Genomic DNA, 25997 nt, shown 5'->3' on the forward strand with positions numbered 1-25997 from the left:
GCTGAGGAGGTGCCTAATCTCACTTTGGTGTGTATGCATAAGGATTCATCTTAAATGCATATATTATGTTCAGAAAAGAGATTTTCAAAGCTATTTAAACTCTGTACAGCCAAATATAGATACTGCTTTGCATTCTGAATAGTGAATGTCCGGGTCCTGATTGCAATAATAAGTCTTCATGGCCCTGCCCAGCATCAGCTGAGGCTCCAACCCACATGCCCAGCAGCTCTATTTAAGCTCAGCTCTGGACCTTCACTCTTTGTCTGAGCTATGTTGGAGGAGTATTGGTTTCTAGCTATGGTCCTGCTTGATCCAGACTTTCACCTGTGATTTGACTTTCAGGCTTGATCTCTGACCTGCTTCATCACCGCAATATTGCCTTATGATCTGGATTCTTGACTCAACCTGGTCACTACCTCTGGTCTGTCCTGCTTACTCCTCTTAGGTACTGTGGGACGGGGCTTTGGCTGGTGAGGCCCTTGCCTTTCCAGTTAAGTGCTTCCCCTCCCAGCTCCCCTTCCCTTAGGGAGCAGCCCTGCTCTTGCTATTCCGTGATGGTGAATGAGGTAGTACAAAGAATCACTTGGGAGTTAGAGAACTTGCCCACTCTTGTCATCACTTTGCTCAGAGGGGTGTTAGTCATCAACCTCCATCGTAATTCAGTGTTTTACATGGTTTTTACAATTGTAGCTTGCTCAAATGTTAGGCCACTGTAAGACAGCCTAGGTTGCTGAGTGTTGGCCTATCAGACTGTCTAGTGAAGATGTGACTGCAGAGGAAATTCTTGTCTCTGAACTTCAGTCAGTGGTGACAACATAGGATTTGTCACTGCAAAACAGATAGTTAGGTGAGTATTATAGTCTCTCATTTAATTTCTCTTTTTTTTTTTTTTTGTTTGCAGTCTGATTGTGAGAGTGATGGGGAGCTTTTCATCTTCCAGCGGGAACAGCCAAACTTAATTCCTGACCTGTCAGAAGAACTGATGGAGTTTTCCCTGGAAGACTCAAACATGCAGGTTGTTGACTGTTGTGTGCAGGCTGTACTACTGTAACCCCACTCTTCTGGTTGTCTCCCGTGTGGGTAGCTGCTGTTATTTGACCTATTTGACTGAATTGTGTGATGGAATAGCATAGTCCCCAGTTCTTTCTCCTGCTAGAGACTAGATTTTTCTTTCTCTTTATACAGTGACCCTTTAAAGTTTTCTCTGTTCTGGAGATTTTTAGACCTTTTTTGTCCCATCTCCAGCAGTTTTTATTATTGTCCTTTTACTGTTTTTTCCTGTGCGCTAACAGTAACACTGTGCAATGACTCCTAAACTTTTCAGGTTTGAAATAGTTTCAGCCAACATTTTATGTATCTAGACAATGCAGAATTAGTTAGCACAGTGGGTCCTAAGTAAGGAGGATGAGTATGAAGTTTATCCCTTGAACAGCTTTTCTGAGATAAAATGATTACATTGTGTCTGCATTGATGAAGACTAGCCATCACAGGAAGCTGGCAGAGAAGCTCCCTGACCCTATTGTTTCATTATGGGAAGATTAACTTACTGTCCTGCTTTTCCATTTGTTTATCTCAGTGTAAGAAATGTCATATGATGGGAAGATGTAAGGGAAATTGATTTCAAGGATGTTTAATACTTTCTGAAGTTAGACTTTGAAAAGTAAACAGTCTTACTGTTTTCCATGATGGATATGGTGTGTGCTGGTTACAAGATGGTGTCTGAGTCGGAGCTACTATCTGCCAATCACTTTGTTTTGCTTTACTGTCAGCTTCTAAAGCTTAAGGAGATGTGACTTTCTGCATGTGTGTGTTTTCTCTACCTGTAGCAACCCCAGGAAATAGAAAGACACCCATGGGAGATCTGGAATGAAGATCTGGAAAGTTTTGGTGTTCAGAAAAAAACAGATGGTGCCCAAATCATTGCAAAAGATGATGTACAAATGATTAAAGATGAGGCTCCCAGTCTCGCCAGCCATACTGAAGACATTCCAAGCCGAAAGGGAGCTGTTCTTGAAGAGTCTCTTGCAGATTCCACAGATCACCTTGAAGAGAAAGAACTGGGCAGGAAGCAGGCCAAGGAAAGAGGGAACTCTTGGCTTAATACAGCATTGTCTGTGGAAGTGCTGGACAGTCAAAAAGAGAGAAGAAAGCTGATAGAGACAAAGATACTCTCCAAAATAATTCTGGAGCCGTCACCAGGCCACCCAGAGCTAGATGTGAAGCCTCCCTCACATGGCATTAGCAACAGTCTAGAAAGAATTGCTAAGGAAGAAACCTCCTCAGATGATCATCTTCAAGAACTAACCCATTTGTCATTGCAGGTAAGTGACCCAAATAAATGGTTTTAGGGAGTGCTGCTTGTGGGGTAGAGGACACAGTGCATTGCTCACAGAATCCTACTAAAATAAAGAACTGAAGTGCCGAATTCTGCATGTACTGCAGCCGCCTTTGTTGCTTTCATTGTTGTCCTGAGTTTGGGTTTTGTTGGATCATGTGCTATACGAGCTACCAACAAACTCTCTTTGTCTTGTAGAGCTGTCATTAAAAGCCCATAATGGTAGCAAAAGCCATGGGTCAGCAGCATGGTTCATGGTCTCATTCAGGGAAGCCAACCACAACATCTGTCCCCGAGAAGGCAGGGAACTCTTCTGGTCCCAGACAGACTGTGCATTAAAACAGTGAGCTTTCCAGCCTTCCAGCATCTTTGTCTTTTCTGTAGCACTGTGGTAATGCTGGAGGTGAGAAGAGAAGGTGGTTAGGGTTGTTCCTGAAATCTTGAATCTCTTCCACCTCAGGCAGGTGCTTAGGTCTGTGGGACAACCAGCTCATGTGTGCTTAGCTGGAATGTGGCCCCAGCATGGAGAGGTTGTTCTCTTCAGAACTGTAGTTATAGATCTCTACTTCCTGTATTGATTTTTAAGGTCATTAGGACTTAATCAGCACAGAACATAAGCCTGATATTTCTGTTCAAAGCCTTCTATAGAATCAGAGTACAGATGTTTCCTTTCCCCTTTCATCCACACTCACAAAAATAAACTTTTTGGTGTTAGAGCAGTTCTAGCGTAGGCAAAGAATGCAGGTGCTTGCCTGGTTTTTTTTAAATTGTGCTGCATCATTTAATCATGCCATGATTGGAGGGGATCTTTTTCAAGTGGTTCTAGGTTTAATTCCCATCTCGCCTCGTATAAGTCAGTTGCTGTATTAATTCAGGAGGCATGATTTTCCTTTCAGAACATGTTTGATATTGCTGACTTCAATGAACTGAAGTCTGATCCTTTGGGGTGAGCACTGAGACCAAGCTCAGCGTATTCTCACTTTCATAAAGTGAGGGCAAAGCTGTATCCTTTGTGTGCATGGTGCATGTGTCTAGATTTGGGAGCTGGTTATTACTTCCCAGCTCAGCACGGTGCCTCAGTTTATGTCAAGTAAAGGTGTTAAAACTAATACACAGTTTCTTCTTGATTCTAATAATATCATAGTTCATTTGAATTTTTTTTTTTCTTAAAGTATATTTAAGTCTCTTTCTGTGTTAGAAATGGAATTGTGCAAATCTTCGTTTCTTTTTCTTCTGGACACTGCATAGTACCTTACGACAGTGCTGTTCCTGTTAAGGGTTAGGAGGATAAAGCCTTAATACATCAGGTTAGATGGTAGTTTGATCTTTTTATTATAATGGTTTGTATTTAAGTGCTATTATTGAAAAAGAAGCTTAGCACCAACTGCATCATAATTAAACCAAATGCATATGTTGTCTTTCCTTTCAGGCTGTTTGATAAAACAGCATCTGTACTGACCTGTGACATGGTTCTCATTGTAGTAAGCTCAGTTGTCAGTCATTCTTCACTTTTCCAGACCAATACATCTCAATGACATTGTTGAACCAGTATTAGCTTTGTGTTGGTGTGAGAGACTTCAGTTTATGACTCTCATCAGGCTTTTACCTTTCATCAGCTGCAGCTTGTAATATTAGAATAGATCTAATCATGGTTCAGGTATGTGTGAAAATGTATTTATTGCTCTGGAAAGAGTGACAACCTTCTCTCAAATGGGGCAGATGGCAGAGGTTTTTACAAGGTGAAACAGTGTGTTTTGGAGGCTGTGTCTGCTTTTCTAAAACTCTTGAGTGGTCAAATGAAATGCATGTTAGTTGTAGTTGTGACATAATTGTCATAACTGACAGTCACCTTCCTTTAAAAAAAAAGTCATGAGTATTTCTAAGTTCTGATGATGATATTTCAGATGGATGTGGATATTTTTCATTAAAACTTTCATTTCAAATAATATTCAGAGGGGAAAGCAGTCAGTGTTTTAAATGCATGTGAACTTTTGTCATCACAGACTGATTCTCATACCTAAGTTAGCAGTGTGCAGTGCGAGCATACCCTCAGCCAGTGCATGTGTGATTCATAGCAACAAAATTGATGATCCTATCTTCAATGTGGGATAAGCGGCTGTGAGATTGCAGCTGATTCTGACTGTACCTAGAGGAATGGGAATGTGCCGTGGTCGGAAGTTGGAGGGGGAGGAAAAGGCTGTGGGCCTCATCTCAAAGAACTGAAAAGCCAAAAGTCCTTCTCATTTTAGTGGCAGTAAGAAGTTCTTGGCATTATTCAGGATCAGAATATGTATGCTTGGTCTTGTATCAGTCCATCTTTTAATCTGTTTTACTATCTCCAGTGATTTTCTGTAGCCTATATCAAAAGGGTTCATGATTCTCAGAGAAAAAGCCTCAGCAGAAGTAGATGAAGCAGCTGGATAGATGCACTGTCCACAGAGATACAGTAAATGCATTCCTTCCATGACAGCACTTCCTTGTAGAACTGCTTAAAGCAAGTTGGCGGTATAGTTAGGGGCATCATATTTTGGAAATGGTGAAAGGGTGAGGAAAGGTACTTGGAGGGATGGACAGAGGGAAATAAAATATGTGGGGATCTCGTACTGTTAGTGAGTTGGAGGGATGAAGGGGAGTACTTGCTGTTGGAAAGACTCCACCATGTGAATGCATGTGAAGGACACAACATGAGTTAGGTCCCTGCTTATGGAGAGAAGGGTCAGGTGCATATTTAGGATGAGCTTATGTTTCTCCTTTAAGGAGCTGTCAGTTCAGTCCATTTGAGAAACATCTTCTATACTTTGCAGTTTTTTTAAGTGGGGAAGAAGAAGGTACTCTACCTTTGTTATATTTGAATGAACATCAGTTAATCCTTCACTGGTTTCTCTTAGTAATTACACTGCACTTGCCTATGCTAGATATGCAGAACCTTGGCAATGACATGAGGCAAACAGTGTTCAAACAGTAAATACCTTTTTGTTAGTCATGCCAATTGTTGAGGCTCACGCTGAAGCAACTGTGTCCAGAGGGACACACTGGTTCATCTACTGGCAAGTAACAGTGGCATAGTACTGGAGATAAGTAAGGTGAACTTCCATGCCATTTGTGTATTTCTATGTGCCTGAAGAATCTGATGGGGTTACTACAAAGAATGTGAGTCAAAGGGACTTTATTTTGTAGCAGTCTCTTGGGAGTGAATTTTCCATCACGGTTCAACTGTCTTCTTTCAGAATATTGAGAAATGGGATCTAGACAAGACTCTTGAGGAGCTGGAGCAGAAGAAAGATAACACTCATGCAGAAGTTGCTTTCTCCTCAGCAGATCATGGTAACACTGCTAAATTAATAACTTTGCTGAAAGTGTATAAAAATAAATAAAACTCAGGTTCCCGTGTTTAAGTCATTCCCTGCAGCATCATCTTGAATGTTAAAATCATAGTGGGTTTTTTAATGCCTCTGTAAAACACATTTTAATTAATTAGTTTCCCTCAAGATTTCGTCTTGCTTTTGTAGCTTGAAACTAGTGCTCTGTGGCCTGTCATGGCCTAAGGGTGAATCAGACAAGACGAATGAAGGTTTGACGTCAGTTTGTCAGAGCCAGATGACAATAGTATCTTTATCCTTCCCCTTTTGACAGGCTGTAGAGAAAGGGACAATGTGAAAATGGGGAAAGGGTATACTGGGCGATCCCATGGCAGAAGACCACAACTGGTGATTCTTTTTGTTGCTCTTCCATAGAGACCTTCAGGGGTAGGTCTGAAAATCAGCTCATGGAAAAGCTAGAAGAGCTGTGTGCCAGGCAGTCCAGGACAGTGTCTCCACACTGCAGGTGGCCATCAGCCAAGCTCTTCTCCTTTCAAGAACAGCAAGAGAATAAGAAGTAGGTCCTTTTCTGTCATATACACTAGGCAATCATGACTGCCAGTAGGGATACCTGGAAACTCGTGGTGTTCTATAGGTGCTTTTCTCTGTAGCCTCTGCAGAAAGCTGATAGTGTAGTTGGAATATGCTACAGGGATGTTAAAGGGAAAAACTAAGACTCAGTCATTCCTGTACATTTGATGATAAACAGTCAGTATCCTGCCACCTTAGCATTCTCCATCAGCCACCACCTTTGTGTAGACCTTACCAGACACTTGGGACAAATGGGAAAGGCAGGAAAACAAGGCTAAGCAAATTATTATGGCCACATTTTTTTTGTCATCTAGGGTACCAGGTTCTCTTACTGGTACCTCAGTTTAGCTGAAGTATACAGGATGATATTTTTTTTTGTGGGTATCAGTGGAGATGTCTGTGCATCTTGGAGGGTTCTGTGTGAAGGAAGTGGATTTCCAGACTGTTCAGAGGGAACAACATCAGTGGTGGCAGCACAGAGGAAACAATAGTGAAACAAGCCTGTAAAGGGGAAAGTGCAATGAGGATACTTTTCCAGAGCAGGGAGAGCCATGAAGATGATTTGCACTTTGGATGCTCTGAAGGATAAAATACAAATGCCAAAGGAGGCAGAGAGGAAAAAAGGGACCTGTTTTAACCGATTGACACTGGGCTTTTAAAACTTGCAAGCTCTTTGGTACCATAACTGCCTACCGTTGTTCTACAGGATGATTTGACATTGTCAGTTTTTAAGAACTAAATATCCCTCATCATGCTTGCCTGGGATCTGTGTTCCTTGGGGGAAGATGAATCTTTGAGCTCAGCTTTTAAGGTGGTGGATAGTAGGCAGAAGCAGAGTTTGAATCTGTACAGTAGCCAAGCACAAGGCTCCTTTCAATCCAATTTTGATCATAATCCACACCCTGCAGGACTTCTTGTCTGGATAAGGCGGAGGACATGCTGAAACAGTGTTTTCTATACTTAGGGATGTTGCCTTCCGATCATCTTCACAAAGTCCTCTAAGGATGGATATGATGAGATTACAGTGCCCGCCAGAGCCTGTAACTGTGTACATAGATTTAAGAGATGCTAAACCACAGAAGTCAGTAACATCCCCTGATGAGAAACAAAGGTAAATTCTGTCTTTGTTAGTGAGAAGTAAGTAACAAAAAGTAGGAAACAGAAACCTTCTCTCTACATCTCATACTTGTGCAATATAACTTTTAAAAGTGTTCTCTTCTTCCACACCTCTGTGACCTTAGTAGGAAGGCATAGCCCCTATCTGAGCACAGACATATTCTCAGGAGAGAATAACTTGTCTCAGGACAAGTAAATGTGTGGGGATGCAAGCAGCACAGAAAGGACATGCAAATCATCCAGGGAAATAACATTTAGAAAGTTTCCACCTATAAAGGAGTGGGCAGTGACTGCAAAGCAATGCTTGCAGCTGTCTGAGTTGGGCTAGCATTCTGACAGCACTGTGTACCAAATGGACATCCTTGACTACATTCCTGGCAAGAAACTGTAGGTGCTGATTTCTGTCTCCTGTGTGATAAGAGTGCCTTATATAGTCAGTTATGGGAGGCCAAATTCTTCTCAATCTGCAACAGATTCTGGCAAACACGTCCTTTCCCTGAGAGCCAATGGTATCTGAGGTAGCTGTTTGCTCCCTTCTCAGGATTTGTATTTGCTGCAGCAAGGGGTTGAAGAAAACAGTCACCAGAAGAAACCTTGTAGTTAATAAACAGCTAACACATCTTGATGTAGTTCCTTGAATTTTTTTTCCTAGAGTAATAGTGTGAAGAGCTATCCATAACACCTGGAAGTATCTCTCCCTTTTTCATAATGGTTCTAAATTTGCATCCCAGAAATGACAAAAACCCAACACCTAATTGGAACAGAGTTAACTAATATGCTCTAATTTGTTTCATAGTGCAAGCGACAGCTCCACTGAAGAAGAGGAGACAATGACAATTAAGGACCAAGCAGAAAGGAGAATGTAAGATTCTTTACCAGGACCCTAGTTCAAATGATACAATGTTCATTTTTTCTGAAACAAAAATAATTGCCCTAACAGTGATTAGAGTGAGAGCTCGTGTACTGAAATATCTCCATTCCTGGTCTTCACAGCAAAAAAGCCCAATAATGAAAGTGCTTCAATCTGGCCCCAGGAGATCACTCTTTTCTGTTGTGTGGTGAAGATACTAGAAAGCAGTTGTTGATCCTGGAGGCAGTATAGCACCTTGCTCCTGTACAGCTGTGTGGAAACAGCTCAAAAGACGAATAGAGTAGACCTGGGTGGCTGGGAAGCCTGACTCTTTCTCCAGATGTGTTTGAGTGACATGAGAACTGTTTTTTAAATGACTCAAACTTTGAAAATGTTGTAGGGACTTGACTCAGACAAACCTTTATTTTTAGAAATAACAAAATAGGCTAGAATGGATGTTGATTAAAAGAGAATATTGAATATACTGTGTGGGCAGGGATGCTCTCAATTCTTCTTAATTGGGGAGGGAGAGGAAGAGGGGAAAGGGGGGAGATTGTGATGGATGGAATCCTAAACTGTAAATTCTTCAATAGGCGCAGATGCCAGCCTTTTCCTGTTGCTAAACTCGGGGCTTGATTCATACCCATAGGTTGTTAGACATTTGTTTAATGTGAAGCAGATATGTCAAGCTTTAAACACCTTACTGCATTTATGCTCTGGATTATATTTAGAAGTCTGATGCATATAAGTTCACATTACAGCAGTGCAGAGGACAAGCAGAACATTTGTGCTGCTGTGCCAGCCAATTACTTTTTTTTTTTTTAAATGGTCTGAAAGAATAAATGATTTGACAAGGAACAGAGCCTCAATGCTCAATATAATTTAGAACATCTAATCCAAAGCCAGCATAAAGCAGGGACAAGATGATGCTTGAGGAACTCTCACTGGCACCGATACAAATGCAGAAGTTGCATCAGTGTAAATCTGGAGTGATAGAGAGCAGAGCTTAGCTGATTGGATTTTGATTCGTTTTAATGTTGGTAAAGAACATACACAAATGAAATGCCTGGCAAACGTTATTCAGTTCTGTTTTTAAATAAGAAAGTCTCATAGTCTCAGCAGGGCAAGATTGTGATCTCATTCATGAGGGGTCAATGCCAGTTTCACTCTTATCTGGATGGAATTATTAAACAGGGCTACATATTCTGTACTACAATTATTAAACAGGGCTAAGTATTCTGTAGTACAATATACCTACATATTAGGGCCTTGGAGGTTAGTCGTCTTGATCTCCAGGCAGTTCACTTAGAAAATATGCTGTTGGTTTATCCCTGGAGTGCTCAGGTAGCCATCTCTAGCACTATACCATAAGGCTGCTCTCCAATACATGGCGCTCTCCTAAAATTGCCACTGCTTAGGCATACTCCTTAGTAGTCCAGCCATCGATGTTAAATGTTGATTTGATGGTTCTGGATATGATGGCAGGAGATGTGAGATCCTTAAGGAGAAAGAATCCTGAAGCATAGGTTTAGTTTAGATAAGTACAGCAGTTCGATGCTGTGTACTCATACACACCACCTAACCACATCACTAACATCCAACTCAAACAATCTGTTACTCAGTCCATGTACTTTTCAGCTACCACTAAAATAAGGTATATTATTTGCTCATAATCACCAGATGAGCTACAAATTGATGGTAGTCTTCCTGTAGCAGGTGGCTTGGGAGACTCCTCATTGAAGAGAACTGCAAAACAAAATAACAATATCTGCCCATTATGTCATGATAGGACATTTCACAACAGAATACTGTCACAATATATTGGGGTGGCTGACAGTTTAGCAGTCTCATTAACCTGGAGGAGACATGGGTGAAATTAAGCCAAACACTCAAAAATCCTAAAAATTATTAGAAGAACTTTTCTTCTGTACATATTTTAATCCCAGCCCCTGTATCCAAAGGGGACAAAAATCTGTAGACTCTAATTTCCATGCTGACGTTACATTTGTTCAGGGCTCTTCTAGTAGGTGTGTGTTGTGCCTGAAATGTGCAAGAGGTAAGCAAATTACAAGTAGGATCGGTTGCATGTTCTGTCACTGTAGTGTTTTATGTGTTGCCTGTGTGCTGGTGCTGCTATTACTAATAGCTATTATTTGTGTAGGTGCCCAGTCCTTGTTTTGAGCTGTCGCTCATATGAGAAGTTCCTCAGAGTTTGAATTTATTCATATAATGCTCTATCTTGATTAAACCAGGTTTTTATTTTCTTTGCAGGAGGAATTGCTCAGGGAAAAGCCTGCTACTGCAACAACTCCATACAGCCCAAAAAGAAGCCTCAGAGCTTCTTCATAAAACGTCTACCCCAGCTGAAAAACTTGAAGGCATAAAACAGGATTCAGGAAGTCTGGAAGAGATAGGTTCCTCTAAAATAAGTCAAACCCAATATTTTAAAGTGAGGCAAGAGACAAATAAGGTGATTCCCAGGAAACTGATGAGATTGAAACCAGAGAAAAGAAATACCCCCTTGTCAAACCGTGAGGGCAATGGAGCTGACACAGAAAAAGAAGGCAGAATGGAAGTTGAGAAAGTTCAACATTCAGGAAATGCTCCAGAGTCTCCTCTACCTACCACTGAATTGCCAAGGTATCACACAAAAAAATAAAAATAGTATCAATTGAGGAAATAGCAGAGTTATTTGGGCCTCTGCCTCCTTGGGCTTAGTTCAATGTAGTGTATTCTGCATAAGGTCTAATTTTAAAGTGAAATCAGGTGGTTGCCTTATGCACCTACCCAGCTATTTGGGAGAGCTCCATTATACTGCCTGTTCAAAGGTTATGTTCTGCCTGCTATTTTCAGAGTGAAATTTAACATTTTGACTTTGACATATGAGCCCTTGAAAGAATTAGAATCTGCTTGCTCTAGAGACTATTACTTTTTCAGTGTTAAACAGTTGCCTACCCTGCCACTTAGACACTTCAGCTACCGTGTACTTGGTTTAAATGGCAGATGGTTGGTTGCAGGTTTTTTTTCTCTATGGGATTCCTGACATTAAAGCTCATTGCTTCCATCAGTTCTATAAAACTCCATTTTGTCTACCTATTAGCCTGCAACATACATGGCAGACCATGGCTTGGTAAGAATCTGGGTTATTTATTGTTGCTGAGTAATAGCTCACAATGATTTTAACAAATTTCAGTTTTCTTTCTTGCTATTTGATTTATTGTTGGGGCACCTGGGGCTTGAGGAATTCAGAAGAAATTGAACTTAATATTTGCCATGGAAATGGCAGATGAAATGTTTCTGCAGACATCCAAATGTAAAAAGATGGAAGGCCTTGGATCAGGGGGAAACTTGTCACTGTACTATAGCAGATAAGAAAGGAAATGGAGTTCATCTGAGAATTTTCGTGTGGAAATGGGGAGTGAAACATCACAAACACACCTCTGCTTAATAGAGTTCTGGCCTCCAAATAGGTTGTCACCACTTGTCAGAAGTTTGAGGTCTGCTCCTTTTGGTTTTTTTAGAGATGATTTCATCCAATGACAACTTCTTGTCCCCGTCCCCCCCCCAAACACTGTAAGTGTTTTCTAAATCTATTTTAGCCTTTCATGTCATGATTCACCCTCAAGTGTGTGGTATAAATATAAGAAAAAAGAAATGCAAACAGATGAACAAGGGTGCTTTTTCTCCCAAGTGAAAAGCTTAAGTGAAGCAGAATCTGTATATTTTTCAGGACAGAAGAAAGTAAAAGAGAGCTATCCCAAAAGGAAGAACAGGTGAAAGAGAGACACAGGAGACACAGATTCCAGGAGCAGCTGGAGAGATTGCAGCCTCGGCGGTCAGTTACTGGAAAGCAGCCCATGGCAGAGAAAACCCCCGTTTTGTTCCACATGGTTAGTAGTTCAGTGTAGGACTGTCCCTTTCAGAATGGCTTCCTGGCCAAATGCATACGTGATCCTAGAAGCAAAAAGCAATTTTCATTGCATTATTTAAAATGTGTTTGTTATGGAGCACCATTGCCTGATGCAGTCCTACAGCTCTTGTTTCATGCTAATAATATTTTTCTCCCTTTTCTGTATGGGGAGTACTCCCCTTACAGCTGCCCACCAGGCTTGATGTGTCAGGGTATGGCAGGAGTCCTGGCTTGCTGAAGTCAGTGGGCTCAGTGTCATCTGCTTCACAGGAGCCAGATTTTCACACATGATTTTTCATAACTTTTTCTAAAAAGTGAAATATTTTTACTGTCATACTTCTAAAGCAAAGCCTATGCTGAGTCCTGTCTAGTTGTCTGTCCCTAGCAGCTTTATATTTCAATTTTGTGGGTAGGTTTTGAGGATTGTGGTTTTAGTAATAGGTTTTGCTTTTGGCTGATGCCCTGATTAAGGGAGTATGAAATTATCCTGATTTTTCCCAGAGCCTAAAATATGGCTCAGAAGACAGGGCTGCTTTTCCTCCTGAGAGGATTTGTATATGTAGTGCTAATTCATCCTTGCACTGATTTCACTGAACACAAGGCCAGCTGAGAAGGTAAGAGGAGATGAGAAACTCCAGAATTTGTCCATGGGTCCACCGTCATGACTTATTTGCACTAATAGCAGTAACAAAGCTCTTCTGTCAGTACAAAAGTTGAAAGACCTTCCAGCCCTAAGTTGGCGGATGGGCCATTCAAATTTGTTTGTTTTGTAAGCAATTGACTAGTGTGTTTCTGCAGATTGAAAGCTCATTTTTGTAACACTGGATTAATCACTGATGAGAAGTAAAGGACTAACAAACTCACAGCTGAATTTCCCTCTGTCAGCCTGCTCTGGCAAGGATTGCACTGCACAGAGCTCTGTTTTGAAGGTTGCAAAGGTTGTGATTCTAGTCTTCAGACTTGCTCCTTTCTCAGTCTGCTGGGAGGTACCACCAAATTCCAGTTAGCCCTTATTACGATGCAGGCACTTACTTGCTCATCAGAAATATACCTGAGCCTTGCTAACTCACTCCTGACAATGCACCAAGTGATTGCTGAATTGTTCCGTATCTTGGTCATTTCCCATATTTGCTGCGCTGAAGCCAATAAGATGAAGATAACGCCTTGGTAATGTGGTTTCTCTCAAGTACGGCTCAGGGTATATCTACACTGTAGTCTTGCTGTAACTGAATCAAATGCGAACATGCCTGTAATAGCTTTAATGATATGCTAGTCATGGCATATCATAAAGCATAATAGCTTTAATACTGCCAGCTAGTCGTGGCAGCATGGACATTGGCATAAGCTAACCAGCCCAGGGTTTACTCAGCTTCTGATGCCTGTAGAAACAGCTAACAGGTACCTAAACTGACAGCCTGCTTGAGGGAAACCTGCCCCAACTTACAAGGCAATGTTGGTAGAAACAAAATCAGCACAACGTGCAATAACTGTGTTCTGTGGGCAACTTTGCTCTTAGTTCTTCTTCAGAAATATTCATTATTAAAATTAAGGATGAAAAATGTATCAGCATCATCTATCAAATACAACAGTCAGTTATAAGATTACTTGAAATTCATCTTGACGGCAGCATTTTTTCTTTGAATTAGAACAGGTTTTTCTTTTCTTTCTTTTTTCCTTTGCTTCACATAGGAAGATAGAAAAACTCGAATGTTTTGACATTTAAAACTAAAGAAGCTGTAATTTGGCAGCTGTGTCTCTCAGTGAAAATATCTGGTATCTATATATAAACATGTATATTCAAAGAACAAGCCACAGTGTTTGACAGAGTAGCACACTTTCAAATTCGTTTTTAAGTCCTTTGTTTTGGCAATGATAGATGTTCAAATCTGGAACACTTGTCATAGTTTCCAGAATTCCTCTGACCATTTATAATGTACATAAATAATTGAATTGAATAATAATCAGAGGGAAAGTTTAGAAACTCTGCAATTACTGTAACTGAGGTGCTAGGAAAGAAACACAAAGGAAATTTAAAAAGCTTTAGGGTGCATTAGGGTTACATTAGAGTTCTTGTCTAAAATTTAAAAGCAGTGAAATTCAGATTTAATGCTGCTGCCTTTTTTTTCTTAACCTAGTTCAGTCAAACTCTGTACTCAGCTTCACTCTGTGGGAATCACTAATATAAATGAGAATCAGGTTTGGGAAGAACACTTTCAAAACTGCAGGTAACTTAGGAGACTAAGAACTAACTTTCACAGGTACTTCAGCATCTAAAGAAGGGGCTGATATCCAGTGGTATTTTCAAGACATGCAAGTACCAAGGTCTCCTGGAAATCAGTGGGTTCATTCTAAGAATTCTGCCTGTCAAGTCTGTGTCTTTAGGTGTCTGAACACTTTTGCAGTCTGGCCCACCTCTTAATTTTAAAAACGCATGGAAGAACCTGATTTTTTAATGATTTTTTATTTCCGGCTCCCATAAACCACCCAAACTTTCAGTAAAACTTAAGACTGGCATGAGTTGATCTCTTCTGAAAATAGGCCCCTTAACCACGTTTTAACCTTTGGATTGAATTCAGAACTGATTCAAGCACCTACGGTTCTGCTGAAAGCCAGCAGAGTGGGGATGTGATCCATGCTGTAAGGTCAGGAATTAATAGTTTAGAGTAATGTGCATAGGGTTTGTTTCAGTATTTGAGCAGAGTAAGTGTTATTGACAAGGGAGACAGAGCAGGAATGCTGTGCAGTATGTAAAACAGTTAAGTGGAGGATGTAAAATGAAGTGGGTTTGAAATGGGACGGTCAGTTCATTCATCTTGTGTATAATGATAGAGTAACTTAGTACTAATGTTGATTTCCATATTACATTCCCATTAGATGGGATCCAGATAATAGTCGTTACTTTTGCCAGGCTCATATCTGAGTTTTATGTCGGGGAGCAGCATGAGCAGGTTATTCCATAAGGGAAGACAAGCCAGGAGCTGCAGGTGACAGCAAGGCAGGCAGGGGCAGAGACCTCACCAGCAAGGAGTGCAGTCTCACAGTACCCAAACAAGAAAAGCAGTGCAGGTCTGTTGAGGGTTACCAGCTGGCAAGTCTGTGGTAATGAGGTAGGTCCAAGATCAAGGCCAGAAAGTCAAGTCAGGGACAGGACTGGGTTCAGTGACAGTACGCAGGGTCAGCCAGCAGCCCAGTGATCACCCAGGAAGTCTGTAGTGATGAAGCAGGTCTGAGATGAAGCCACAAAGTCAAATCGGTTAAGAGCAGGGTTCAGATGAGTGAGGTATGTGGCCAGGCAGAGGTATAGCTGCAGTGTAGCTCAGTCAAGGACCAAGGGCAAGTGTCTCAGCTTAAATGCAGCTCCCAAGCAAAGGGGGAAGGGCCCAGCAGAGGCTTCACACAGCTCTTTTCACAGCAGTCTCATTTTAAGTTATGTGCCTGAGCTCGTGTCAGAACTGGCCTTGAACGCAAGCAGCTAAACCAGTGCAGGGGGTGGTGCTCATGGCCCTGATACTTTACATCCAGCTATGGAATTAATTTAACAGACAGCAAGTAGCATTTAGCTTTTATTAAGCTCTTTTATTATTGGGACAAAATAGGTGTTTTCAACAGGGCTTCAGCTTGCTTCTCTCTTTACCTTTATTGCTTTATCGTGATATGGCAGAACAAGATAATGTAGTTTGAAAGCTATTGCGAACCACCTTGTTACCAGCACCTTATAAACATTGTTTTATCTACCTTGTACAGCCAAACTGTTTGGAAAATGAATGTGTTGACTCATACTGAGGCGTCTAATTTTTCTTGGCTACACAATCACTTTGGCTAGCCTTGTATTAGTAATTATATTACCACAATCATCATCTTATTGCAGCTTAGCCTTACAGCTGGCTTACAAAATAAAAACATTGAGGCATGCAACCGAGTCATTCTAGCTTAACAAATATATTATGCGGATACTTTCTTTCCTATCTTGTAAACATAGACTCTATAACCTTTCTGTCAAAATGGGTAGGTTTTTTATATTAATATACCATTGACTCAGCTTATTGATGTCAGGTAAAATTCTCAACCAAAAGATTTTCTGCTTGTATTCTCGCAACGCTAAAATTAACAATATACTATGGTCAAAATCTTCCTTGCCCTTTTACTGCCTTGTTCTCACTTCGATCTGCTATCAATTCTATACGAAAAATCCCTGACAAAATTCCTGGGTTGTACTTACCATCAAGAGTAGTGCTGAAGCATTGTATGTTCAGTTACTGTGACAACTACTCTGGATTAGCACAGTATGACTGAAAGTAGAGATTGATTTCCAAAACTTGTAGAAATCTTTTTAGTTCAATTACTGGTCCTGTATGTTTTTTTTATGTAGTAGGTGCCTTGATCTGCACAGTTGTCAGTGAAATGCTTTTGATTCTTTACCTGTCTTACTAAAATAAGTGTCTGTGATTTCCATTGCTATTGTATGGGTGTCTTGATCTTTTTAAGGCAGTAGTGCTGGCATCAACATTGGAAATTGCCTTTTTCTTACATCTTACCAGAGCACAAAGGGTTGTTCAAGGACATTGACTGTGGGTCCCAGGATCCAAACCTAACCAGCTGGACCATACTCTTGGGCATCTCACCAACTCTTTGTAGAGCTGCTTACGTGAATGCACCTAGGTGACATCCTAAGCAGTATTTAAAAATTCTCCATTTTTATTGCTGTGTGGAAAATGCATCAAGGAAAAGAACTGTAAGAAAGTGAAATTCATGTCTCAGTGGAAAGAAGGTACAAGGCCTGATCCACCAGTTATGAAAGGACTGGTTTTGTGCTAGTTCTGTACAGAAATGCCAGTTTATCTCTAACAAAGTGGTGCAATATACATATTTGGAGAAGTTGAGGAAAACAGTTAAATCTTCTTTCAGTTATAATGATCTTGTAATACAGTAACTAAATTTTTCTATATCTGTATTACTCTAAAACTGATCTTGTAAGTATAATTCACCTTGTGACCAAATGTTTTCATTTACACTGAAACAAAGCAACCCCTGCATTTGCACCCATGTGAACATAACTGAACCCACCATTTAGCCCTTACTATTATTTTACTATAGTTAAAAAAAATTAATTGTAAAAATTGCAAAATATTTCCTACACTAAATCTTATTCTGGCATCAGAGCTGAATTTGGCTTGTGCTTCACTCTAGGCCTTCTCACTCTCTTGGACTGACTCTGCGGGGTTGTGGCCAGCAGTGATGTGCCAAACAGCCAGCAGATGGCCCCTGAATTCCTCCCTTTTTTTACAGTGAGGTATTTAATGAGTTCCTGAAACAAGATTAAAATCTCTTGTACTTAATGAACCTGCTGCCTCAACTCAAGAAAGGCGTAAAAATAAACTAAGGCAATTAGAGATTGTAGTTAAATTTAGCATGCAAAAACAGAAGGCCAAGATTCCTGTTTGTACCACCAGTCCAGCACACAGGATTCAGAATAGCATGGAAGTTCCCAAGAAAATGTTTTTCTAGCATAGGCGACTTGACTGGCACAGAGCCTGTATTTCTGGCCTCCTCTTCATCTTCCCACTTGGTACCAGTGAAAGCAAATGGGGGGGATTTGCTGGCACAGTACTTTATGCTCAGGTTGAGTTTAGCTGGTTTATGGTCTCCTTGGCTGTAGTCAGCAAGCCAGAGGAGCTGAGGCTGATACTGCCTCTGCCACGGCCCAGGATGGCACAGATATATCCTAAGGATTTGCCTTAATAGGCAAAGCAGAGAATCTAGGCCTTAAATGTCTCTGTTACAAACAACTTCCTTTACACAAGCAGAGTCTGCTTGCTTGCTTGCTTGCTCTCCATGTTCTCTGAGTAAGAGATGTTATGGAAGTGTATGCTTTGGCAGTCTTGGGGCACAGATTAAAGCAAGTCAGGAACTTTACAGACTGATGACCCTTCTTGGTAGTTCTGCTCACACAACCAGAGCAGTTAAAAAACAGCATACAGTAATCCTGCTTTAATAACCTGTTGTCTGCTTCAATAGGTTTCTTGGCCAAATTGCTGCATATACACTCAGAACCAGGAAACTCACCTTCCGTACTGAATGCATCAGGACCACCAAAAAGCCATAGAGAAATTTCCATTTAAACTTCTGCATGGAGACCCAGCCTGATGGTTTCACAGGGGCTCCCACCTTTGTCCATTGCACCTTCCAGCTATGGAACGAATCGAATGGTCAGGTCTTTACAAAGAAATGACTGCTTTCAGTGCTGTTTCTTTGATTGGAGTTTGAAATGGCCCCAGGAAAATGTGAAATATTTAATCCTTTATATTCCTTGGCATATCTTGGAAGTGATTAAAATGAGTTTAGGCTTATTCTTGAATGTACTTATGCATGATCTTGACAGATGGGAACATTCGTTGCTCTTGCTTAAGGGAAAGGTTAATATAAGTAAAAAGAATATGGTTTCCAGAATTACATGCATGAACTTGCTGCCAGTAGAGGTCCTAAATAATCCTCCATTCACATTAGCAGGATGGTTTAGGTTAAACTTGAAGAGAAGATAATAACATAAAATGTCCATGGGCTAACTTCTATTTCTCATTTAGAAGAGGGCAGGAGGACAAAAAAACATTTCTGTACCTTTTGTCTCCTTGGCTCTTGCTCTTTGACAGGTCCTCTGTGTGTTGGCAGCAGGAATAGCTACCATAAGTTTGCAATGCATATGAACAAGCGCCGGTCACATTTCATTATATAGAGAAGTACTTTCTGCCATGCATCTCTTTCTTGGAATCAGAATAGAATTCACAACTCCTGGCCTTACCTCAGAGCTGTGATCAGTGATGCTATTTGTAGATGAAAGCAGGCTGAATCTGTCCCTCTGTTTTTTGAAGGGGCTGCACAGGCTTATCTGACACAGCCAGGCTACCGTTAAAAAAGCCATATAATTTAAACTGTATTCCTAGTTTTTCTCATGCCTTCTTGTTTAACATTGATTTAGGCTGGACTACAGTTCCAAATCTTAACAATCTTAACACACTGGGGGATAAGCTTGGTCTCAACTGGTAAACACATTATTACACAAATAATCATAGAAGCATTATTCTTAGTGGTAGGGGAATGGAATTCAAGGCTTTATCTGAAATTGTGGAGTGGAAGTATCGTGCAGTTATTTTTATTTTATAAACATAGAGATCTGCCCAGCTATGGGCCAAGCACCTGGAGTTCCCACAAGCTTCAGTCGACATTGTAAGCATTTAGCAGTTCTCTGAATCACAAAACCCCCATATTTACTGCCTTGGAGAATTCACAGGTCTGAAGGGTTATCTGCGTAGTATTTTGCAGCTGGACACAAGATCACAGAGCCTGTATGACAAACTGGACACAATCCATTCTTAAACTGGAAGATGATAGTTTGAAAAGCAAGCCACTTGAGCTCTGGTAAAACTTCCTGATAAAGCAGCTGAGCATAGTTTGCACCCCCCACCCCCCTTTTTTTTTTCTTGGGGCATTTCCATAGAGTATCAGGGGAAATACATGAAAAGATAAATAGATTAAAGACTAGAAAAAATAAGGCTTTATCCAAGTTGATAAGTATATGGTGAATCTCCTGGAGTATCAAACTAGAGCCATGTTAACAGTATTTAAAGCCAGCTAGGAGTATGTGCCAAATACCAGCCTAGTTTTCAGGTGGCTGAGGGCCAATTCCATGCTCTACCGCAGCATTTCAAAGTGACCGTGTACAATTTCCTTCCCTGCTGTGGGTCTGGAAATCATGGCATGTTTTAATTGTGAGGCAGTTGGAAATTAATTGAAGAACAATGCTATGGAAGATACAGATACTACTTGTTGGGGTTTGGAGGACATGGTACTGTTTCAGGAATGTCAAGAAAGGGAACAGAGATTAATATTGAAAGTTTCTTGATAATCTTAGATTGTTCCTCTTCAGAGTGTTTTACAGGCTTTTGATAATTAATCCAGCTAGGCAGGGACTAGGATAAGGAAATATTATCCTTACTTTACAGTTTCACAGAGAAATACTCCATTCCAGAGCCAGGACTGAAGCACAAGTTCCTGATTCCCAGTCTTGTGCTCACATGAAATGTGTAATTAAACTTCCTCTACATATTTCAGCTGCTTCTTGTTACCCAGAGTATGAACTCATTAGACGAGGAACTTCTGTTACACGTGCTCAGAACACCAGCACAATGAGGCTATGAAAATCCTTCTAAGCCTCTCTAAGCGTTACTGTAGTGTAAACACCAATCATGGAAAAGGCACTTCTCACTTTTAATTATTATGTCTCAGAAAGCAAACAAAATCAAATAGGACGTAATGTTACTTTGATTTAAATTTTTAAATTTTAGTGCAATTTTCAGAGCAGTTCTTTGTTTACTTGAGGAGTTGAGCCTTTGTCAGAAAATTTTCCCACTTCTAACAAATAAAGAAGAAATTGTTCCCACTTCTAACAAATAAAGAAGCTGCTTGTTACCAGTTATTCGTGCCAGTTATTTGAATGGTTTTTTAGCTGCACTCAGACTTGTTGCTAAATAGCCTCAATTAACACAATTTTTCTTGAATGTATTTGCGTGCAAATACCCATTTTCAAACATTTTTGGTTTGTTAACAGATCACAACCATGTAAACATTCTGTGTTCTAATGAACATTAGAATTATGTTGGGATTGGTCCTTAGTCATCTTAAAGCTAGGCTGATATTTGACACATGCTCCTAGCTGGCTTTAAATACTAATTAGAACTTTCTGTGTCCTAATGAAGTAATTCCAGAGCAATTCTATCAAGTAAGTCAGCGTTGCTTTAACTGTACTTGCCTATCAGTGCTGACTGATAGATATTCTTGTTTCATTCATAGTATTCTGGTCTAGTGAACTCAGACTGACTAGAAAGATAGTGTCCAAAAAAGAACATTAGCTGGTTGTGTAGGACTCTCTAATAGTAATGATGTTGCAGGCCCAGGACAGGAGAAAGCAAGAGGTCACGCTGGCATATACAAGAGAGACAGAGTGGCAGGAGCAGCGCTGTGTACTCGTGTCAGGAGTACTGGCAGGACAAGCAGAAGTGAGCAGGTTAGGAGAGGGAGCACACTCTAGGGTACAAGATTCTTCTTATTCAGGGGAAAACGTTTGATGCTGTGGAGGTGTCTTTTTCACTGGAGATAGAATAAATGTATGTTGAATTTGGGGCCAAAAATACTTTCTGCCTGTGTGATCCTGAGTGATCACACAGTGTCTCTCTGCTAACATATTCTATGGGCCAGATCCTTGACTCTTGCCAGAGGGGTTATGCATATCTCTGATAGCACAGATGAGCCATTAACTCTAGTGAAGCAGTTGAGAATTCCCTTAATGCCGACTAAAGCAGAAGTGGCTTAGAACAGTGTAATTCACACTACATGGCATCTCTTTCTTGTCTTCATTTGTGTTGAGAGGGATTATGGATAGGATGAAGAGGGATTGCTGTAGAACACTCACTGTCCTGAGCCAGAAATGTAACTGATCCTAGCTATCGTTAACTGCCTGCCAGTGTTGTGGTGGCCATAAAGCTACTTTAAATTGCACTTGGGGTTGACCATGCTCAGCTGGCAACAACATGAAAAGGTATACAAAGTGAATTTTGCTATCCTTGGTTCCTGTGCCGAGCAGAGCTCAGTTCCTTTCTGTGCGTCACATCTGAACTGCACTCCCATATTCAGTAATTTCTGGTGACGAGCTGATGTTTATCTTTGTCACTTGCCCTCTTTATGCTCCAGCAGAGACGCTGTCTAGCTTTAGCACACTCGTGCTGCCAGAGATGGAAAAGTGGTTCCTTCTGAATCAGGAGAGGTTATCTTCTTCATGCCCAAGACTAAGACTAACTGTGCAGAACAAGAAGATACCTTTCAGCAAAGAAATTTTCTTTATTGGTTTTTTTTTTTAACTTAAACTCACATGATAGGTAACACCCTAACTGAATTGGGGAATTACAGAGTTCATAGCAAATAATGCTTCCATTACACAGCTCTTTGAATTCCTGCAATCTTACTTTGGCAGAGTTATCTGCTTTGGAGGATCGTAACTCCCCCATTTTAGTAATCTGAAGCTCAGTTCAGATCAGAAAATTTCAATAACATCTTGCCACCATCATATTTTTCAGATCCATAACCTCGGCATGCTTGATACTCAGAAAGCCATTGGTGCTATAGAGAGTGAATCTAGTACAAAAATGCAACAGAATACAATGTCAGTTGTTCCCACTTTGCAATGATAAAACAGTTCTTTAAATGGTTTCAGGGTTTATTCCACAATTTAATGTGGAATTTCAAATAATCTAACAGATGGCATTGTCATCATTTCTCCTTCCCCACAGAATGAAAATGAACAAACACTTGACATTTCCAATATGTCTTCATCTAATGCAAGAATTTTTAGAAGCCGTGAAAGAGTGTTATCTGCTCTGCCTTAGATGGACAGACTTGTTAAATGTGTCCTAACCATCTCCTCTCCTACATTAGCAACATGAATGCGTGGAAAATAGATGTATAACCTCATAATCAACAAGCTTGCATTTTGTACTGTGAGCTCTGTCTATAATGAAGCATGAACATGCAATGCTAGAGCTATTTCAGCATAAGAGTATAGAATTTTCATTAGAGAAATTAGCTAGAGCTGCTAGAAATCAGTAAGTACCTAGAAATCAGCTCTCATTTACAAACGTACAGCAGATGCATCATTTGGCAAAAGATTTCTGCAGTCAGTAACTTGCCATTCATCAGGGATTGCCTCTTAAATCTGTGATCCAAGCTAGGGTGCAGATGACACAGAAGGATAAATTTAGGCATGGCTGAAAACAATTATTTTGATTAAGCCTCCAGCCAATGAGAGTAAGATTCTTCCTATTCCTCCCCTTCCCTCTCACCCCCTCCAGTAAAGAAGGAGGAGACTGTGTGAGTGTAACTTATCTTCATTTTACATGTGGTGGATGTTTTGATTTAGCTCTTGCTGTTGTAGAATCTGCTCAATGTAGTAGAGAGTGTTTTTTGATTGAATGTGATACCTTGTTTCAGTGTTAGCGTCAGTTTAGTTAGTATTGGAAAAGGTACTAGAAGGGAAATATTGAAGCTTTCTTTACCTGCAAAAGAGAGACCATACCTGAAAAAAAAAAAACCACCAAACAAAAAAGAATCGGCTTCTCCCTGACCTATATCTTTCCACGGGGAGAAACCCTCAGACTGGGTGAGCTGATTCTGCTAGGAAATATTAACTGCTTTCTTGGGTCTATGTGGTGACATGAACTTTCTAAATGTGTAATGTAGTGTGGTTCCTAAACAGCAGCTGATAGCAACTGCTCTCACTTGCTATCAGCCTTATACCTAGATGGAAACCAGTAGCAAAGTTGTCACCTGGCCCTCCTGGCTCCTGAGCTGCTACTCAATCATCCCAGCCTCTAACAGTTTTGATAATGTTTCCCAGTTTTAGGGCAACAGAGCTGTTTGTCCAATCTAGTATGCAGGCATAGTAAAAGCAATGCCAACTAGTCTTTTAAAAAAATATCAACAAAAGCATCTTTTAACCAATTAGAGCTATTTTATTAGAAACAAAATGACATTAATCATGGCTGACAAACTTGTATCTGCAAAGCTTTGGCTTGCTGTGATCATAAACAGCTCTGTTTTTAAAAAAAAAAAAAAAAGGAGGTAAAATGCCACTTTTTTAATGATAGTCTGTAGGGGTGCCTTCACACTACAGGTTTTTTTATGAGTAGTTTTTTCCTTTGGGGCTATGCCTCTGTGTGTATAACTTCAATCCTGCTATAGCTGAAGGCTAGAATATATGGCTATCCTTAAGTTGTCTTGAAATTATTTTTTCCTTATTTCTTTTTTGGTGTGGATTTGGGGGGAGGTTATTCCTTGGCTGCTTAGTGTCGTTACTGCTTCTACTTGCACTGTCATTACGTTAGAGTGGAGAAAGATAGCCAGGACTGGGGGTGGAGGGGTGGTTGGAAAATTGAGCTGAAGGGCTGCAAGTTGCAATATCGTAAACTGGAATGGCAAAACAAAATAGCAAGCACTTTGGAAATAGGACATTTTATCTTATTTACTCTATGGTAATTGTTGGTATTTGACTGCAATCAGTTGCAAGCCTGTCTGTGATTGACAGCACAATTCTAGCCAGAGCAACCGAAAATAGCCCAGCATTTGAGTAATTTTAGTCTTTTTATAACCTAATACCATCACAAATAAAAGCCAGCATAACATGTAGGCACATTGAACTCTCTTCATAGGTAGACTAGGGTAAATTGGGCAGTGCTGTGGGAAGGCATACTAAGAAAGCATTGAATGTATCTTACTTCAGCAATTCTTGCCCAGAATTAAATAGGATTAGCTCCTTTTTTGTTCATTAGCCTTAATATTTCTGAAATCAGTTACGTTCTATGCCTAGATTCTTGTTGGGGTAAGGAGGCTGGCAGAGGGAGGAGAGGGAAGGACCAACGTTGATCAAAACCTCACTCATTCTCAGAAGGAACTTTAATAAGTAAAATCCTAGCTGATCTTGGTCAGAAAACCTACTGAGCCCTCCCCCCTGCTGCTGGGCCAAGCACATTTGGAATAGTTGGAAATTTCCTGCTGAAGCATTAGTAGATACTGGTTTAATCTTTAGCTCTTGAGTTACCTCCTGTCATTGATCCCCACACCCTTGTTAAAAGAGGAAGAACGAATAGTTTCCCCAATGTAGGGTATAGAAGAAGGTAATCTTTTCCTGAAAGTCTCCAAGTTTCTCTTAAGGCCTCTTCCTCAGAGAATTATGATGGTAGGGTCAAAGCCCTGATCAATTCTGTTGGCTCTCCAGGACTACAGTAACATTAGTAATGCAGATCTGCAGCATCAGAAACTTCTGCGTGACTACTTTTCCTTTATTACTAATTGCAGTTTTTATTTGGTACTTGCAGACAATGCTGTGTCTGTGGCAGATATTTCGGCACCAAAACACTGGATGACGCAATAGATCTGCCTGGGACTTTCTATTAGTATATTTTTTTGAAAACCATTTTAAGGAATTGTCTGTTTTGAGGACAGGCAGGGAAGTCAAGCTACATTAACTTGTCAAGTGGATTAGTCATTAACCACCTTTGTGGACATTTTAATTCAGAATTAAAGTGGCTTTAATTGGATTTAGCTTACTTTGCTTCCAAAGTAAATTCAGGTAAATCAAATTAAGGTTAATTCGGTGTAAAGGCATGGGCAGACATCCTCATTAAGGGCTACCTGGAGCAACTGAAAACATAACTGCTTAGCTGCTCCTCAATATCCTCCTGCTCCCATTGTGTTCCTATGGTGTTCCACAGCTCAGCTCACAGAAAGGGGCGCTTGCTAGTCTCATACTACAATAGGTTATTTCAGATTAATTCTGCTCACCTTAATTAGCAGTTTAGTCTGTTGGCTGATTGCGTTGACGTGTATGGGGAAATGCAGTCATGTTGCACTTTGCTGACTCTGCAGTGGGGAGCATAGCCCTCGGCTGATGCTGTAACAAGTAGCTTTGCTGTAACAAGTTAACCCCATAAACAGCTCCAGCTATTTGCAAAATGAATGTGCATCCATGCCTGTAGAATATACGCACTCAGGATGCATTGGGGGGGGCCCCTGAGGGCCTTTAGTAAAGGATCATAACTGTTGAGGAGTGATACTCTTATGTCTACTGAGAGAATCTTTGCGATTTTAGGGACTAGCTTCCTAATTGCCAAAAGAAATGTCAAGGGCAGCAAATTAAATATAGATAGGAATAGCAAGCCAGCTAATAATTACAGCTGTACCTACTGCATCTTTGGAAAAACAACAGATATCCCATAAACTATAACCCCACAGTTCAAGCTTGGAGTTGTTTCTTAAAGAATAGATCCCTTAAAGGAGGGGGAACTTGCATCCTAA

The 25997-nt window shown here is 40.5% G+C and overlaps 1 protein-coding gene across 5 annotated transcripts in view; it reads left to right on the forward strand.

The window, feature by feature from the left end:
- DNAAF8 (dynein axonemal assembly factor 8) overlaps positions 1-25997 on the forward strand; it is a 96068-nt gene that overhangs the window by 3942 nt on the left and 66129 nt on the right. For all 5 annotated transcript variants that reach the window (XM_075515234.1, XM_075515231.1, XM_075515235.1 and 2 more), the window contains exons 3-10: positions 902-1015; positions 1827-2321; positions 5563-5659; positions 6070-6211; positions 7190-7336; positions 8138-8203; positions 10463-10831; positions 11922-12081. In XM_075515234.1, the coding sequence (XP_075371349.1) occupies positions 902-1015; positions 1827-2321; positions 5563-5659; positions 6070-6211; positions 7190-7336; positions 8138-8203; positions 10463-10831; positions 11922-12081 (1590 nt within the window). The remainder of the gene's footprint in view (positions 1-901; positions 1016-1826; positions 2322-5562; positions 5660-6069; positions 6212-7189; positions 7337-8137; positions 8204-10462; positions 10832-11921; positions 12082-25997) is intronic.

This window comes from Mycteria americana, chromosome 12, assembly GCF_035582795.1.
Source record: "Mycteria americana isolate JAX WOST 10 ecotype Jacksonville Zoo and Gardens chromosome 12, USCA_MyAme_1.0, whole genome shotgun sequence".
In the NCBI taxonomy this organism is placed as follows: domain Eukaryota; kingdom Metazoa; phylum Chordata; class Aves; order Ciconiiformes; family Ciconiidae; genus Mycteria; species Mycteria americana.